Source organism: Vicugna pacos, chromosome 32 (genome assembly GCF_048564905.1).
Source record: "Vicugna pacos chromosome 32, VicPac4, whole genome shotgun sequence".
NCBI classification, from domain to species: domain Eukaryota; kingdom Metazoa; phylum Chordata; class Mammalia; order Artiodactyla; family Camelidae; genus Vicugna; species Vicugna pacos.
In genome coordinates, this window is record NC_133018.1 from 9,845,240 (window position 1) to 9,862,149 (window position 16,910).

Sequence of the window (16,910 nt, forward strand, 5' to 3'; positions counted from 1 at the left end):
GAGGGTAACAAGACCCTGGAGGGACGGCTCAAATGTCCTCCAAGTCCTTCAGCCCTTGGCTCCCTAACCCAGTGATAAGCTCCCCAGCTGGCTTTTCTGATCACTGCCAAAGAGGAAGTGAACCCCTGTTGCTCCCCCCAGGAGCTGGCCTTCTCCAGGGTCCACTGCCCCAGCCCACGGCGGATGCCCAGCTCCCACCAGCGCCCCCATCAAAGCACCCTGAACACATCTTCCTGGGTGTCACCCTTGTTCTAGAGGGTCAGGGGGAAGGAGGAGGCATTCCTACACTTCTCCCTGGCTCTGTCCCCATGACCCTGCTGCCTGTCCCGCCCCCTCTTGCCTTGCCCCAATCTCTCCTCTGAAGAAATGCCCTGAAGGATTTACTCAGCCATTATCCGTGCACCGAACATTTATTGAGGATCTATGCTGTTCCCGGCCCCGGCGCTGGGCGGGGGGAGATGTCCATGAAAGATAGATGCCATCCTGAAACGTGGCCATAGGGGAAGTCGAGGGAGGGCAGGATGGGGGTAACTCTGGCACCAGATGGAAGCTCTCCTCCCCAAAATGCCCCCTTCCTGGGGGGTGATCATGGCAACCAAAAGAGAATGGTGGTGGGGGTGGGGGCAGGGAACTCTGAGTCTTCCTGGGTTGGGGGAGGGGGAGGACAGGGGTGGGAGGCCATCGGAAGGAGGCCATCAGAGGGATTCCAGAACAGACAGGAGACAGAGAGGTGGAGGGGCATCTCCACTCTCCACTGGAGGTTCTGTTTGCCAGTCTCACTTGGATTCCTGGACTTCGGCTGCTCTCAGGCCTGTGGAGGGCGGCCAGGGTTCCTGTCCTAAAGATCCCCACCTCCAGGGGGATTGGGGTAGGAGGGGAACATGGAGCCCAGGCGGCTAAGGGAGGAAGCTGCGGAGGGTGAGGTCATCCCCCTCGCGGTCCTCCCCAGTCTCCGCCTTCAGGTCCTGGCTCTTGGCCTTGGACAGGCCCCCATTGGCCGTGGCAGTGGGCCCCTCGGCCCCCTCAGGCAGCAGGGACGAGATGCAGACCATCTCGGTAGGGGAGTAGTTGCGCACAGGGTATGTGTGGTTCTTGCGGGAGAGGCGGATGGCCAGCACCACGGTGCACACGAGGAAGATGGTGGCCACCAGGGCCAGGATGAGGATGGCCAGCAGGCACTGCTTCACTGGGTTGTGGTCCAGCAGGCCCTCTGTGGGACTGGGGCTCACAGTTGGTGCTCTGGACAGAGACTTTACGACTATGTGTTCTGTGGTCAGGGCCTCAGTGGAAGTGGATTCTGTGGACAGGGCCTCCGTGGACTGGGCCTCCGTGGCTGCAGGTTCTGTGGTCGGTGTCATCGTACTTGCCGGCCCCGTGGACAGAGCCTCGGTGGCTGCAGGTTCTGTGGTCAGTGTCATCGTACTTGCCGGCCCCGTGGACAGAGCCTCGGTGGCTGCAGGTTCTGTGGTCAGTGCCACTGTACTTGCCGGCCCCGTGGACAGAGCCTCGGTGGCTGCAGGTTCTGTGGTCGGTGCCACTGTACTTGCCAGCCCTGTGGTCAGAGCCTCAGTGGCTGCAGGTTCTGTGGTCGGTGTCATCGTACTTGCCGGCCCTGTGGTCAGAGCCTCAGTGGCTGCAGGTTCTGTGGTCAGGGCCACCGTACTTGCCAGCCCCGTGGACAGAGCCTCAGTGGCTGCAGGTTCTGTGGTCAGGGCCACCGTACTTGCCAGCCCCATGGACAGAGCCTCAGTGGCTGCAGGTTCTGTGGTTGGTGCCAATGTGCCTGCAGGCCCTGTGGACAGGGCCTGCACTGTGGCCAACTCTGTGGATGGCACTCCTTCTGTGGATGGACCCTCTGTGATGGGAGGGGTTACAGTGAGGGGTTCTGTGTGATGAGGGCCCAGTGTGATGAGAATTCCCTGCGTGGCCAGTTCTGTGCTCAGAATCCCAGTGGCTGCCCCACGTGCATACAGGACACCAGAGTCCCTTGTGGCCACCCCCAGAGTGGCAGACTCAGATGTTTCAGGCCCTGCAAAATCTCTCTGTCCTGATGTTCCCGTCACATTCAGAAGCTTGAGGCTCAGGGATGGGTCCTCAGTGCTGTTTTCAAGCATTCCTGGAATGTCTGTGCCATATGAATAATAGTCAGACTCGTCGTCGTCCCACGCGATCTGTGCGTGGGTGATTAGCTGGAGGCTGCGCCCAGGGCCCAGCGGGGTCAGCAGCAGGAGGAGTTGCAGAAACATGGCACCTGGAGGGGGACATGGACAGAGCGACATCAGGACGGCTGCACCCCTGCGCCTGCCAAGCACCCTCGACCGTGACCCTGGATGGCCACACTGGGAGCACATCTGGTCCAGGGTACCCTCCTGACCCAGTACGTGCCCAGTGCACAGTGGACCCTCAGCAAACAGCAGCTAATATTACTTATCAATATCACGGAATCCATCGGGGTGGGGGTGGGGCTTCAACTCCCTCTATATAGCGTGTAGAAACTATATTTGCCTCCTTATCCTTTCTGATTAAAACCTTTCATTTGTGGGCGAGACCATCTACTGGAATGTAGAAGGAAAATGTTAGATCGTCTCATTGTATTAACTTTCATGTCATTTCTTCTTAATTTCTACTGTTGTATATGTGTATAATATGCCATGAGAACAGTGGCACCTGTAGACAAGTCATAAACAGATGGATCTACATATATTATCCACCAGTGAGGTCCACGAGCAAGAGTTGGGAGGCTGCAGGGCCACAGGATAAAGCTGTTCATTGGGACCTTCGAGGCCTCTTAGAGCCGAGGCTGAGTCCTCCCTCCACGTCCCTCTGTTGCACTTTCCCCATCTTTGCTCCCACCCCACACAGCCCCAGCCTGTCCCCCAGATTCTCGGTTCTCTAATCCTTTCTTGGTTTTTCCGCTTGGTCCAGTTCCCTTTGGCTGGGTCCCTGCTTGCCCCATGGGGATGACAGCACCTATCTTGAGGCTCCTGTGAGGATAAAATGAGGTGATACCCTTAGCACTCTGCTCCCACCTCAAGCGCCAACAAAGAGCAGCGATGCTGGTTCTTTCAGCAAATCTATCCCGTAAGTCCTCAAGGGCCCAGAGCCATCAACCACACTATTTGGGGCCAGGAGAAAACTCAAATCTTTTCTGAACAGCCCTGCCCTCAGCAAGCTGACAGTCATCTCGTTTGCCTGTGGGTAGGGAGGGCCACTGTCCAGCCTCATATTACCTCTCAGCCTCCCAACCAGGAGGCCAGAAAGGGCAGTGCCTCTCCCTTTGCTGGTCCATTTCTTCTTGGCCTTGCGAACATTCGTGCCTTCTGGTTTTCTCTCTCTCTTTACACTCCACACCCCCCCGACCCCACCCTGGCACTGGCTGGTGTTTGTGGAATTCGAAACCTTGCATCTGAGAATCATGTGGTAGACAATGGCCGTGTTCTGAGGCAGGATTCGGGTATTCCTGGATTCCCAGGACATAGATCCCTTCGGTATGCAATTCCAGGCACAGTGTCTGGGGCAGAGCCTGGATAATCTCCTGTACCTTCCCTTGTATTTCATGTAATTAGGAGCAGAGGGCAGTTGCCCATCATCCCTTGACTGACTATAAATAACCCCCTCACAGACCCCTCAGCTTCCAAACTCAATCTAACCTTTCACATGTTAGCTAGAATTATGTTGGTTTCTGAAATGCCAGTCTGATCGTATCTAAAAACACTCTCTTAAACCAAACTTTTTATTTGCACCAGATCCATCCAGCTCTCACAGTTATTCTCATTTTACAGAGGAGGGATGAAGCTCAGAAAGGTGGAGCAACTTGCCCAAAGACACACAGCTGCTGAATGGCGGAGATGGGATTCAAAGCCAGTGAGGACTCAGGAAGGCTTTGCAGAGAGACCTGACCTAGCTGAGGGGGCAGAAGGAGGAAAGGCTTAGAAGAGAGCTTCACTTGCTGGGTTTGTGGCTGTGGTTGGGGAGAGCAAGGGCAGAGTAAGAGTAAGGAGGACCCAGAAGTCCACATCACCCAGAAAGTTCAGCCCCCTCTGCTATGTGGGGCACAGGGTGGAGAGCACAGATTGTGGGGGCTAACAAAAGGATGTTCAAGTCCCAGCTCTGTCCCTTACAAGTGGGATGACCTTGACCCAGATCTTTGCCTTTCAGAGCCTCTGTTTTCTCATCTGTAAAATGGGAACAACAAATAGCACCTATCTCATAGGGCTGTGGGGAGAATGTAACGAGATGATGGATTCAAAAGTTCCAGGCTCACAGTAGGTGCTTAATAAATGTGTCACACACACACGCACGCACACATACAAACACACTCTGTCTCTGAACCTGCCTTCGGAAGGCAGACCTGTGCACAGGGGATGGTGTTCCTACTTGGGGGAACCTTGGCCCCACTTTCCTAGGGGTGGTAAATTTAGGAAGAAGTCACCAGCTCAGGGAACTATTGCATAATTGTGAAAGGACTCACACCCGCCACCCCAGCTTGGGCAGTTCTCGGTTTTTGGAAGGCAGATCCCTCAGCCACTTTCTGGAAGTAGAGAGGGAGGAACAGAAACAGAAGACCCAGTGCACCAGTTCCTGGGTCTGGGAGGCATCTGGGCGAGTCAGGGGCTGGCTTTCTGCTGCTGGAAGGCTGGGAAGGTACTGTGGAGGGGGCCAGGTTGTGTTCCCCCAGGTGGGCCCTCCCCCTGCACCCATCCCCATGGTCCCCTGCACACAGAGGCAGCCTGGGGTGGAGGAGAGACCACTTAGCTGCTGCGTAACCCAAGCGGGTCCCTTCACCTTCTCTGAGCCTCAGTTTCCTCATCTGTGAAATGGGCCATACTGTCTCAAAGATGAGACCGGATGCAGATGCTGCAGGGAAGGTCCCTGAGCCTGGCATCCAGCAGGAGGCTGTGGACAGAGAAGAGGAGAGGGAGGTCTCTGACTCACCGAGAGACTACAGAGATGGTGAGCTCCCAACCTTCCCCATGGGCGGTTAGGAAAGCTGCAGGGACCTGTGTGAGAACAGAGACCTCCCTGCCTTTTTGGGAGATGATAACAGAGTCCACTGGAAAAGCCCAGATCTCCCTGCCTGGGCCTGTCTAGGGCGACCAGCTCAGCCTGGACAGCCAGTGTCAGCACAGGAAATCCTCATCCCCATCAGTCTCAGGCAATCCAGGTGCCTGGTGCCTGTGGTATCATGGGGCTTCGAGGGGAAGGGACCAGGGACCCAGCAGCCTCTAGCCAGGCTGCGGCTCGGCAGGCATCAGCCCACATGACAGGGCTCGTGGCTCCAAGGAGCCAGACAGGTAACAAGGAGCACAGCGGAGGGCGAGCGCTGGGTGGGGCAGGTAGATTACAACTTTAATGTCTGCTGCAAGAAACGTGTTGCACCGCAACGAATGATGCATTATAGAGCCCCTGCTGGGGGTGGATTGTTTCATTATCTCTCCATCGTAGGGGAAGGACTGCTTCGTCTCCACTCCAGCACTGGCTGGGACGGTTCCGTTATACTGATGAGGGAAGCAAGGCTCAGAGAGGTGAAGTCATCCTCCGGGCCCCGCCTTTCACCTCCTCCCTCCTCCAGGAAAAGAGTTACCACAGCAGTGGAGCGGGTGGGGCTGAGAAGGAGGGGCCTAACCGAGCAGGTTAGCATTTCCTGTCTGTCACCACAAACCCGGGCAGAGGTGTGAGCAGCCCGAGGCCACACCCCAGCTCCGCAGACGGTGCGGTGGCGGCTGCCCCCGGGATGCAGAGGAAGGATGCCCAGGGAAGATTCCACAAAGCTTGGGACCTCCCATTCGGAACCTGGAATCTCAGGAGTCCCATTGTGCAAGAGCTTAGAATCAGGATCCGAAAGACTGAGAATCTCAGGGTGGGGCTTGGACAGCCTCCAGAGAGGGGAAGGCTCCAAGTCGATGAGCAGATCCATCGGAGGCCCAGATGTCCTCCCAGATCCCAGTGCAGGTCTGAGTCCTGGTGGACTGGACATGGAACCGAGCAGGACCCTGTGCGGCCTTCCCCGGACAGACCTCTCCCCTGACACCCTCTGCTGTAGCTCCTCCCTCTCTGAAGTACGCAGATAACGGTAGCACATTTCCTGAGTTGCTTTCCAGATGCTAAAACCCCGACCAGATGCAAGAAAGATGGGCAATGTTAACCCCTGTGGCATTGCCCTGGGTAACTTACCATCAACCAATCAAAGAATTGTGCACAAGCTGATCACAGGCCCTGGGATGCCCCTGGCTCAACCAGCCGTTAAAAATGCTTTGCTGAAATTCACCAGGGAGTTCGGGCCTTTTGAGCACCAGCTGCCCCGGACTCCTCGTCCGGTGCCTGAAAATACAGGCCGCACTTTCCTCCACCACCACGCCGTGTCGGTAGACCGGCTTTACTGTGCACGGGCGAGGGGACCGAAAGAGACAGGCCCTGCCTCCCCAACTCAGGATCAAATCCAGTATCAAACCAGATCCAGTCCCAGCTCTGTCGCTTACCAGCTGGGTGACCTTGGGCAACTGAATACACCTCTCTGAGCCACCGGTTCCTGGCCTAGAACACAAGACCCTAGTAGTGCCCACCCTTCCTGGGGTTGTTGAGGGTTGAAGTGAGCTGGTCCAGGTTGCGTGTTCAGCACATAGGAAGCGCTCGGTAAAAGCCAGCTGTTGTCACTGTCATTCTGCACGTCCCTGAAAAATTGCCAACCCTGGGACAGCTTTGATACCCCTCTGGCCTTGTTGGTCAGAGAGAGCCGGGGCTGGGAGAAACCAAGCCCTGGGCACTACACACAGCCTGGGCCTCCCCTGGTTTGGGAATCACGTGTCTCAAGTGTAGACAACGTGCTGGGCACAGTTCTAAGAGCTACGCATGAGGTTCTAGCTCACTCGGGCCCCACAACCTCCTCGTATTAATCCCACGCGAAAGATGGAGAAACTGAAGCTCTCTTGGCACTGGGAGTTACACAGCCGGTAAGAGATGGAGCAGGAACCTGAACTTGGGTGGTCTGGCTCCAGCACCCACCTCACAGTCACAGCTCTCTATCACCAGTGAACAAGGCCAGGCCATTCTCTGGAGCCAGAGCAAACACTGCCTCCTCCAGGAAGCCTTCCCAGATTGCCCAGGCATGATTAGCTGCTCCAGTTGTTTAAACCTTTTTTTTTTTTAAGGTGTTTATGTTCTAAACATTCATTTCCTTCCATGAAGACTAAAAGGACAGAAACCACAGAGGTCTTGTGGCTCACGCAACACGTCCGGGGCTGAGCAGACAGTCAGGCACTTAGTGGGTGTCGTGATATTGGTCCACTGAGGCGCAGGCACTGTGGCTGTCCCATGGCCGCCACCAGACCACACGCTTTTGGAGGGCAGAGTCTCCACTGGATCCTCGGCCCCCACAGGCCTGCTATCCTGGGGGACTCATTATAGGCCTGTCTCAGGAGTGGACACACGAGCGAGGCAGGGCAGCCGGCACATGACCACACAGCACGCGCCGTCTGCAGGCTCCCGGCCTCACATTTGTCATCCTGTGCTTCCCAGCCTCTTCTCATCAGGTACCCCAGACCCATCAAGGAGCCTGTTCAGACTTTACTCTCCTATTTACCACCCGCCCCATGAAATTGTAACACTGCGGATAATCCGTGTTTAATGTTCTGTGACCCTTTTACACGGACACAAACCATAGTGACATCTAAGTTGTTTTGTTTTGTTTTGTTTTGTTTGCCTCTCCTTCTGAAAAATACCCAGCTCTCACTTATCCTACCTGACGTTGCTGGCCTGGTACAGAGGAGGTGAGGTGCTCTCACATACGCATTCATGGAGCCTCGTACCTGGTTTTAGTTTCACAACTGATGGTTTTCTGAGGATACCTGCATAGACAGACAGATGGACCAGCATACACGCGCGCGCGCGCGCACAGATGTACCCCGGCCATCCTGTAACAGAGAACAGGCCTGACTCTGTCCTGACTCTATGACTCGGCTCTGTCGTCTGGGCTCGGTCCTGCTGGCTCTGCACCTTTGTCAAAGAATGTCGCCTAGAGCCTGAAATACACACAATGCCCTTTCTCAAGGCTCTGCCTCCAGGCTAGACCTTTAAAGGTGCAACACTTCTCCATCCATAGAGACAGAAAATGGTGCAGGACAGAAAGTAACACTGGTCTTGTTGGAGGTTTATAGGAACGTGGTGACCAGACCAACGCAGACAGCTGAGAGAACAAAGGATTTGGCACCAAGAAGTTTGCAACGACCAGCCACACCCCCTCCCCTTTCAGTGTAAAACTCTGAGTTCTAACTCGGATAAGATGGGTCTTTGGGACAACAGTGGGCCATCTTCATAGTCTGCTGGCTCTCTGAATCAAGTCACTATTCCTTGCCGCAACACCTCATCTTTCCCTTGTCCTGAGGCGAGCAGTGTGACCTATAAAATCCTACTTCCTTCCAGCCAGAGGCCACCCCCGCCGTCTCCCTGCTCCAGCTCAGAAAGGCGACAGAGGGACCGAGGCCTGAGGTCTCTGTGGGTTCCACGAGGGTCCTGTGGCCAGATGGGACCACCGCAATCCAGGCCCGGCCACCTCCCAGCCGTGCCGCCAGGGGCAGCTGCTTCTCCCCTCTGAGTCTTGGTTTTCTCATCTGTAAAAAGGGGTTGCAGGGTTCCTGGATGATTCCCCAGCCTTCTGAAGGCTCAAGTTCCCAGGGGGCGCTCAGCCTGGCCCCCCCAGAGCCTTCTGCTGTTTCAGTCTCCCTGTCTGCCCTCCAAGCCTGGTGAAGGAGTGTCTGCCCTTAGGGTGTGGCCTGCCCGGGCCCAGGGAAACACCTTCTGAGAAAAGAGAATTTCAGGTGACAGGAGCCCGTCCTGGTCCTTGCCTATGGCGGTGCATGTGTGCATGCGTGCGTGTGGGTGTGTGTGTGGGTGTAGGTGTGAATAGTGGCACTGCTTTAGCCACTGGCCCCTCACCATTCTCCTTTACACCCCTAAAGCACCCCAGATACAACTTAATAAGAGTATCCTAATTACTATTAATATTATTTCCTCTTTTGCTAGCAATAGTATATTTTAATAATTTGCTATGGACAAGTGTCACTCTCCATCTCCTAAAAATGTGGGGAAAAAAGTAGCTTTGGAAATGACAGACTTCTGGATTCACAGCCTGAGCAAATCCCTTCACCTCTCTGGGCCTTGGTTTCCCACCCATGAAAGAAGGGAGTAGGGTGATTTTGAGGGAAACACTGCTGATTTCTCCAGTTTTTTAAATTCAGAGTAATCCCCGAGCCGGCAGCCGCTGGCCAGCCTGACAGGAAGGGCGGGATGGAAGCTGAAGGAAGCAGGATGCGGAAGAGGCAGTGGATAAGGCCACAAACTCCAGGCAGACCCCATCCCGAGAGCCCAGAGCCTTGGGGTGCCCTTTCTAGAAGCTGCAGCTCAGGTCCTGCCCAGGGGCTGCCCCCAGCCTGCCTTCGGCTGTCAGGCAGGCCCCCTGGTCCCTTGAGACTCCTCCACTCCGACCCAGCCACTCCCTTCGGTTTTGCAAGCTTGTACTCACCGTGTTCAGCAGAGCATGCGACAGCTGCCCCGCGGGCCCAGGAAAAGCACTCCTCTGCTTTAGCGACAGTGACCCAGCCTGGGCAGCACCCGTGCCCTGGGCTCAGACTGCATCAACCCCCAACTGCTGTGTGTCAAAGAAGGAAGCGAGAATGTGGTTACTCAGACAGGGCCACGTGATAGGCCACACCGCCTTGTTTGTGACAGCTTCGGGGACAACATTGATCAAGACTGGGTGGGTAGTGAGAGACAGAGTCCCGCAGAGCCTAAGGTCACTCTTGAGTTCCTATAACCACAAGAACACCTAGAACCACATGGATGCTCTCTGGGGAGGGGGGGTTGAGGGGCCCAAGCCTGGAAAGACCACAGCATTACTGCGCGGGGACAGAGAGTCGGGGTGAGAGGGGACCCCACCCTGGAAGGGATGGAGTGACCAGATGCGAAGGAGGAGGGTTCTTGATTCTTGGCCAAGAAGGAAGTGGCTGGGGGGTGGGATGGGGGTCACAAAACACAGACCTTCATGAGCTTTGCAAATCCAATGGAGCAACTCTTTTGTGATCCAAACAATTTCTCTAGGGTGCACAAGTGATCCTTTTCGCTGCCATCCAGAACCCTCTCTGCGGAGGCAGACTTCAAATTCCACGAGGGCGAGTCCTGCTTGTCTTATTTCTCCCTCCTAATCAGCTCATTTAGCCGACTCTGACCCCCCAGCTCTGAGATTCTAAGGCAGGTAATTCCTGTAGCTCCTCACCTGGTGGGGAAGCCAGCAAGTAAAGTAAACACATAAAAAGAACAATAGGATAGAGCCCGGGAGGGGCCCCTAACCCTGGGCCCTGGGTTGGGGAGGGAGCTGTCAGGAGACTCTGCCACGGGAAAGTGGTACTTCAGAAGAGCAGGGTGGGCAGGGCAGCAGGAAGACATCCCGGGGACAAGGCGAGAGGCCTGGCCGTGCACAGATTCTCCATGAATTCAAGGGGCATCTCCCAGGATCTGGCCTGTGGCTTTGCCCAAGGTGGGGCTCAGGACACAGGCAAATAGAGATTCACATCCTGCCGTGCACACAGGTTGTTTAAAACTGAAATCAGAGCCCCAGCGGGTGTTCACATGACAGCACCTGGAAGCTGCAGCTGGAAGGGGCCCCTAGCTCATCCAGTCTGTACACAAAGGGACACTGAAGCCCCCAGAGAGGAAGAGAGACTCAGAGCTTCCCACTCCTCCCCAGCAGGTGTGGGGATAGCCAGCCCTCAGGGCCAGTGGGGCGGGGAAGAGGGCCACTCCCCATCAGAATCATTCCAGATAAGTTGCTTCTAGCCTGGGGTCACAAGCACATTAAATGAAGGGCTGTCCCTCTGCTAGGATCTGTCCCGGTGAGCACCCTGGAACCCAGCTCACCCTGAACCAGAGCCCATCACCAGCCCACAGGTGTGAGGCTGACACAGGTGAAGATGCAGAGGACGAGGGTAGAGGGCTTGGCCAGGGGTTAGGGACCTGTGTGACCCTGGGGCACCTTCCCTGATCCAGGCCTTGGTCCTCTACCTGTAGAACAGGAAGTCTCCAAAGATGGAAGGTTCTCCAAAAACTGAGGAGGATGTTGGTGGTCAAGTCAGAGAGACACAGGGTGCCATCGCCCACCTGTCGGGGTGGGGAGGGGAGCAGCCCTGACTTTGCAGCAGGAAAGACCCAGTGAGAGTCCAGCTCAATTTACACCGAGGGCGACCTAGAATCCTGGCCTGCGTGGGACAGGCCTTCCTGGGATGCTGAACACTTCAGGACTAAAACTGGGTCAGCTCTGGGTAAACCGGCATGAGTTGGTCGCCCTCCAGTGGAGACCAGCCCCTTCCAGGTCATAGGGCCAGGCGAGCTGGTTATTTGTTCAATTCTGAATGGGGTTTTGGAGGCTGTGAGCCTCAACTGCAGCCCTGGGATAAGGGTACCGGCCAGGGGGGTTCGGAGCAAGCAGAAGCAGAGCCCCGCATCCCCCAGATGCCTCTTTTCCTCCCTGGCCCCGATGCAGCCACAAGCTGCTTCTCAGGAGACGGGTGCAGCCTGGGAAAAAGGTAATTCTGCCACAGACCCACCTCCGGCCCCGGCCCCTTATATCTCTGCCGGAGCAGTGCCCTGGGGGTGGGGGACAACTCACAAGACCAGGGACCTGATAAGTGACCTTTTACAACCTATGTGACCTTAGGCAAGTCACTTCTTCGGAGCCTCAGTTTCCCTGCCTGCAAAGCCTTGCGATACAAACACTTAACATCTCCTTGGGCTCTGCTAGGCGCCAGACCCCCACATCTATCAGCTCCTGGGCTCAGAGCAGCCTGTGTGGAGGGGAGGACGCTGGCGCTCAGGGAACTATATTCAAAATCTTGTAGTAGCTTGCGGTGAAAAAGAATAGGAAAACAAATACATGTTGTGTTCCTATATGACTGAAGCACTGTGCTGTACACCAGAAGTTGACACAACATTATAAACTGACTATACTTCAATAAAAATATATTTTTATAAAAAAAAGGAATAAAGACTCAAATCTCCAACATGGCCGGCAATGCCCTCACTCCCTCCTCTCCCTTTCCAGCCTCATCTCATTCTCATGCCCCCTGGTTTTCTGCTTCAGCTCCTTCTTATGTTTCCTCCCGATACAGGGCCTTTGGATGTGTGGTTCCGTCAGCCCCAGGGTAGCCCCTCCTCACTCTTCCGACCCAGTTCATATGCCACTTCCTCAGGAAAAGCCCGCCCTGACCACCCTGCCCCGTTCTGTGATCTCAGAACACTGTGCTCTTCTCCAACGCGCATGTGATTATCTGATAAAAGCCTAGTTCCCTGGAAGCTGCCGGAGAACACCACGTCTGTTTCGTTCACAGTGCCATCTCTTGGGCCAAGCACAAGCTGGCTCATAGGAATAAAAACTTCTAATGTTTATCAGGTGCTTCTTTGTGCCAGGCCACGTCCTAGGCTCTTGTTATATACGAATCTGTCTAATCAACACAGTTGCCCCAAGAGGTACGTACTATTCATATTCCCATTTTATAGATGAAAAAAATCAAGGCCCGGAGAAACTAAGTAACTTGCCTAAGGTCACACAGCTAGTAAGTGGCAGAGCGAGGGTTAAAACACAGGCTGTCTGATGACAGAGCTTGCATTCAACCACAGCATATATTTGTTGAATAAATGTAAGTTATCCCAGCTTCTCTTGGCTGGCCCTGTCTGCTCCGATTGGTCCCAGCGGATGCCATGCTCGCCACCACTCTCCAACTCCACGTGCGTGGCTGCGGTGTAGAGCGGGAGTTGCAATCAGCAAAGCCAAAGGTGTTCATTTCCTCCCTGTATCCGAGTCCAGTGGTGGGCTAGCCCAGAAACCAAACCCTATTTACGGGCCTTTTGGGGAAAATGTGGTCCTGGGTTTTCACTAAAGCCTGTTACAGCTGGGCAGCCCCATCTTAAAGTGAATGGCGAGGCTCCTTGGGCTCCAACGAAATAAAGGTTTGATATCCAGACCTCTTTGACCTGCTTGTGCACGGACACTCCTATGTGATCGTCTGTGAGCCGAATGCAGTCTCCTTTCCATCAGCGATGGAGGCAGTGCTAGCAGCCACCACGTGGTGGGGCTCACACAGCCGCACGGTGGGCACCGGGTCCCAGCCACCTCACCACTGCTTGTTAAGCTCTGCTGTGCGCGAAACCTATTTGGTTACGCTTGCTTCCTTAGTTGTTTCTGGGTGGGGAGTGGGGTGGGAACTGTTCTTATGAGGTGGGAAGTCCCATGAAAAAGACCAGCAGGACCCCAAGGCAGGGCCACTACTCTCTTGCCGGCACCATCCAGTTCCCTGGCGCAGTGGCATTATCTCACTTTTTAAACTCTGAAATGGCTTATTCTTCTAGGAAAGCGAAACTTACCCCTAAGATTCTATTGGTTCCCTGAGCTAACTCCTGATTGGTCCATTTGTAGTGCTTTATTTGCATGGAGCTCACTCCTGATTGGTCCATTTTGATCACTCCTGATTGGTCCATTTCTACAAAGCTTGTTCCTAATTAGTCACCTTTGTTTACCTTATTTGCATATGATGTTACAAAATGTTGCAAAGTCTAGACTGATATCCTGTAAAAGCCTGTGTAAACCTGCAGGCGGGGTCCAGAGCTTGGAGTGTTAACGCCTCTGGGCCGGCTGGCTTAATAAATAAACCTGAGTTCTCCAACCCTCCGAGTACTGCTTGGTCTCTTGCCTGGATCCAGGTTGCTGTCACAACTGAGCTGTAACACAATTTGCTGCAACACTTAGGACACTTACTACCAAAGAGACAAAGAGAGGAAGCATAAGGTGGCCAAAGCCAAGTTTTGACCTGGTATTTACCAGGCATAAGCTGGTCAGGTATTGAGGAAAATGATGAAAGAGAGGAAGAGAAGAAGGGAAGGGAAGGGGAGGGGAGGGGAGGGGAGGGATGCTTGTGAAATTCTGGAAATACGTGGATGGGCAAGGGCTATAGCTGACAGACGGAGCGTGGCTGAGACATGAGCATCTCTATAATCTGCTGGGGACTCACTGTGGCCCCTCCCCAACTAGGTGTCCACTTCCTGTGTGACCCTCTGCCCATTCCCCTGAAAATGGGAAAAACTGCAGGAAATTGGGGGTGACGCCTCCCTCCCAAAGTGTGACTGTTATGCCTCCTAGGAAGCTGGGGCTCAGGAAGGGCCCTGGTGGGTCTGAGCCCAGGTCTGTCAGACCGCAAAGCCTGTGGCTTCCTGTCTAACAAACAGGAGTCCAGCTGAGGGTGTAGCTGGTTCTACAAGGCAGTGGGGTTTTTAAATTTACCTGCCACAGGGCCTCTTCAAAAGAAAGCAAAGATCTCAGAAAACAGAGAATAGAGATAATCTAACAAAAGGACCAGCCCTGGAGAGGAGGAGGGGGGAACCACACACAAATGTCTGTCCTCCCCTTTCCCCTCCTCACCCCCCACATCCTCTCTGCTCCAGGAAGGCCTCACAGGCTGCCGCTTGCCGATTTGAGTATCTGGAGGGAAAATGACCACTGTGGGGCCCGCCAGACCCGGGACATCCTTCCCCTTCTCAAACAGGAACAGAACTTTGGGGAGTTCACATTCAGCCCCCAGTTCTAGGGTGGGAACCTACCAAGGGAGCCGTTCCTCTGGAGCCAACAAGGGCTCCTCCGGGCTGACTGGGTCAGCTTAGGCTGGACCACAATCTGGGCAGGAGCTGGTCCCAGACCTGGAAGGCCGGATGACAATCCAATCTAGAAAGGTGCTCCAGACTCCGTGATTTTCCCAAGGGGCGTAGCTGCTGAAGGAATCAGTGCCTCCGATGGGCCACTCCAAGCACCGGGCCTGGGCTTGGCCCTGAAGGTACACAGGTAGAGAATTCCGGACCTTGGACCGCAAGGGGCTCTGATAGCAGAGACAGAGCTGCACAAGGAAGGAGTCTTGGCTGCAGAGAAACTCAACTCAAACCGGCTTTGGTGGCTATCGGATTCCTGGGGAATCTTGTGGAATTAAAGTCGGAAATGCAGCTGGATCTCAGGCACAGCCTTAGGGAGCAGATGGCAACCCAGGGCTCTTTCTCCATCACTGTGCACCTGCCCTGCCTACTTGCTCCCTGCATCCCCAAATCCCAGGCCTTGTAAAGGGAAATTCAGATCTGATGCCACTGAAGGTGGTTCCAGGGGGCTCGTTGGCCCAGCCTGGGGTGGACTGTGGCCATGGGAAGGTCATAATCTTAAAGCAAAGCACTGTTGCAGATGATCCAGTAGGTACTCGCATCCCAGAAAATGGCTATATTTTCAGTTCACTCATTCGACAAATATTTATGAACACAATTATGCCAGACCCTAGGGATACCATAGCCAACTTCTGGTCCTGTTCTCATTCAATTTGGGGGAGACAGAAACTCAATGAGTTGGCAGATCTGGTGAAAATAGGTGTTGTGAGCCCTGCAGATATTTGGGGTCAGGGGTTCGGGGAGGATGGGTGGGCCAGAGGGAACAGCACATGTGAAAGCTCAGAGATATGGGGTCTTGTGACAAGGGGACGTCAGGAGAGGTCAGGAAGGTGATGGGGCCAGCCTTGACCTATAGTGAGGATCTTAGCTTTTATTCTTAGTGGGATGAAAAGCCATGGCGGGTTTTGAGCCTAAATACAGGGATCAACAAACTTTCTCTTAGAGGACCAGACTGTAACTATTCTAGGTTTTGTGGCCATGGGGTCTCACCTCTGACCACTCACCTCTGGAGGTGCAGAGCGAGAGCAGCTATGGATGCTGCTTAAATAAACGAGCATGGCTGTGTTCCAGGAAAATCTATGGACAGTAAAACTTGAATTTTATGTTATTTTCACTTGTCACTGTTCTTTGAGGGTTTTCTCCAACCATTTAAAAATGAAAACTCTTCTTAGCTTGGGGGTTGTACAGAAACTTCCAGAGGGTTGGATTCGGCCTGTGGGCCTTAGTTTGCCCACCCCTGCCTTAATACCTGAAAAGGTTACTCTGGCTGCTATGCTGAGAACAGATGAAAACAGAGGACAACAGGAAGCTTGGTTTGGAAGACGTGATAGTTAACTTTTACAGTCAACTTGACTGCACCATGGGGTACCTAGGTATTTGGCCAAGTATTATTCTGAATGTGTCTGTGAGGGTGTTTCTGGGTGAGATTAACATTTGAATTGGTGGACTGAGGAAAGCAGATTGCCCTCCCCCATGTGGGTGGGCCTCACCCAATCAGTTGAAGACCAGAGGAGTTAGTAATCTGGCTGCTTCTGAGCATTGGGTTTTTTTTGTTTTGTTTTTTTGGGGCTGCCTTTAGACTGAAACTGAAACACTGGTCCTCCTGGGTGTCCAGTTTGCTGACTGGGGATAATGGGACATGGCTTCCATAATTGTTACGAGCCTGTTCCTCACACTGACTCTCTCACTACATATGTGCACACATCTTATCAGTTCCGTTTTCCTGGAGAAGACAATACAGAAGCTCTGTCCACATCAGAGATGACGGAGGAATGAACTGGCAGGGTTACTGTGGCAGTATGAGAAGTAGCTGGAATACGGATGGATTTCAAAGCCGTGACTTGAGTGGCTGAGAGCCCGCTTATGGGAGAGGAATCAGGTGGGGGTGGGAGCAGCGACAAGTCAAGGGGGCGCCCACATGGGAGGCTGAAGAGCTGGACCCGAGAGGGGAACCACCTGTGTCTCCCTCAGAGATCTTGACAGATTCTGTTCTAGGAAACATCACTTTGGAAACAAAAAAGGGAAGAGGCGGGCAGAGGTGGAGGAACCAGCTACAAGACTGTTCAAACCATGGTCTGGTCGCTCTACAAGGAGGAGGGGCTTCTGGCAGGTGCCCAGGTGCTCACTTGGGAATCTCTACTTTGCAATCTTTTGTGACATTTTAATCCATT

The 16,910-nt window shown here is 54.1% G+C and overlaps 1 protein-coding gene across 2 annotated transcripts; it reads right to left on the minus strand.

Annotated features, from left to right (window-relative positions):
• Nucleotides 1-391: 391 nt before the first annotated feature.
• On the minus strand, nt 392-9,643 carry SELPLG (selectin P ligand). 2 transcript variants are annotated; one of them, XM_006204896.4, is made up of 2 exons: nt 9,518-9,643; nt 392-2,251 (listed from the first exon to the last, which is right to left on the minus strand). In XM_006204896.4, exon 2 carries the CDS (start codon nt 2,244-2,246, stop codon nt 897-899), a length of 1,350 nt encoding a protein of 449 aa, XP_006204958.1. In that variant the 5' UTR covers nt 2,247-2,251; nt 9,518-9,643; the 3' UTR covers nt 392-896. The 2 variants fall into 2 exon arrangements, with proteins under 2 accessions (XP_006204958.1, XP_072809192.1); XM_072953091.1 differs by lacking the exon at nt 9,518-9,643 and adding an exon at nt 7,739-7,864.
• Between the last annotated feature and the right edge of the window lie 7,267 nt (nt 9,644-16,910).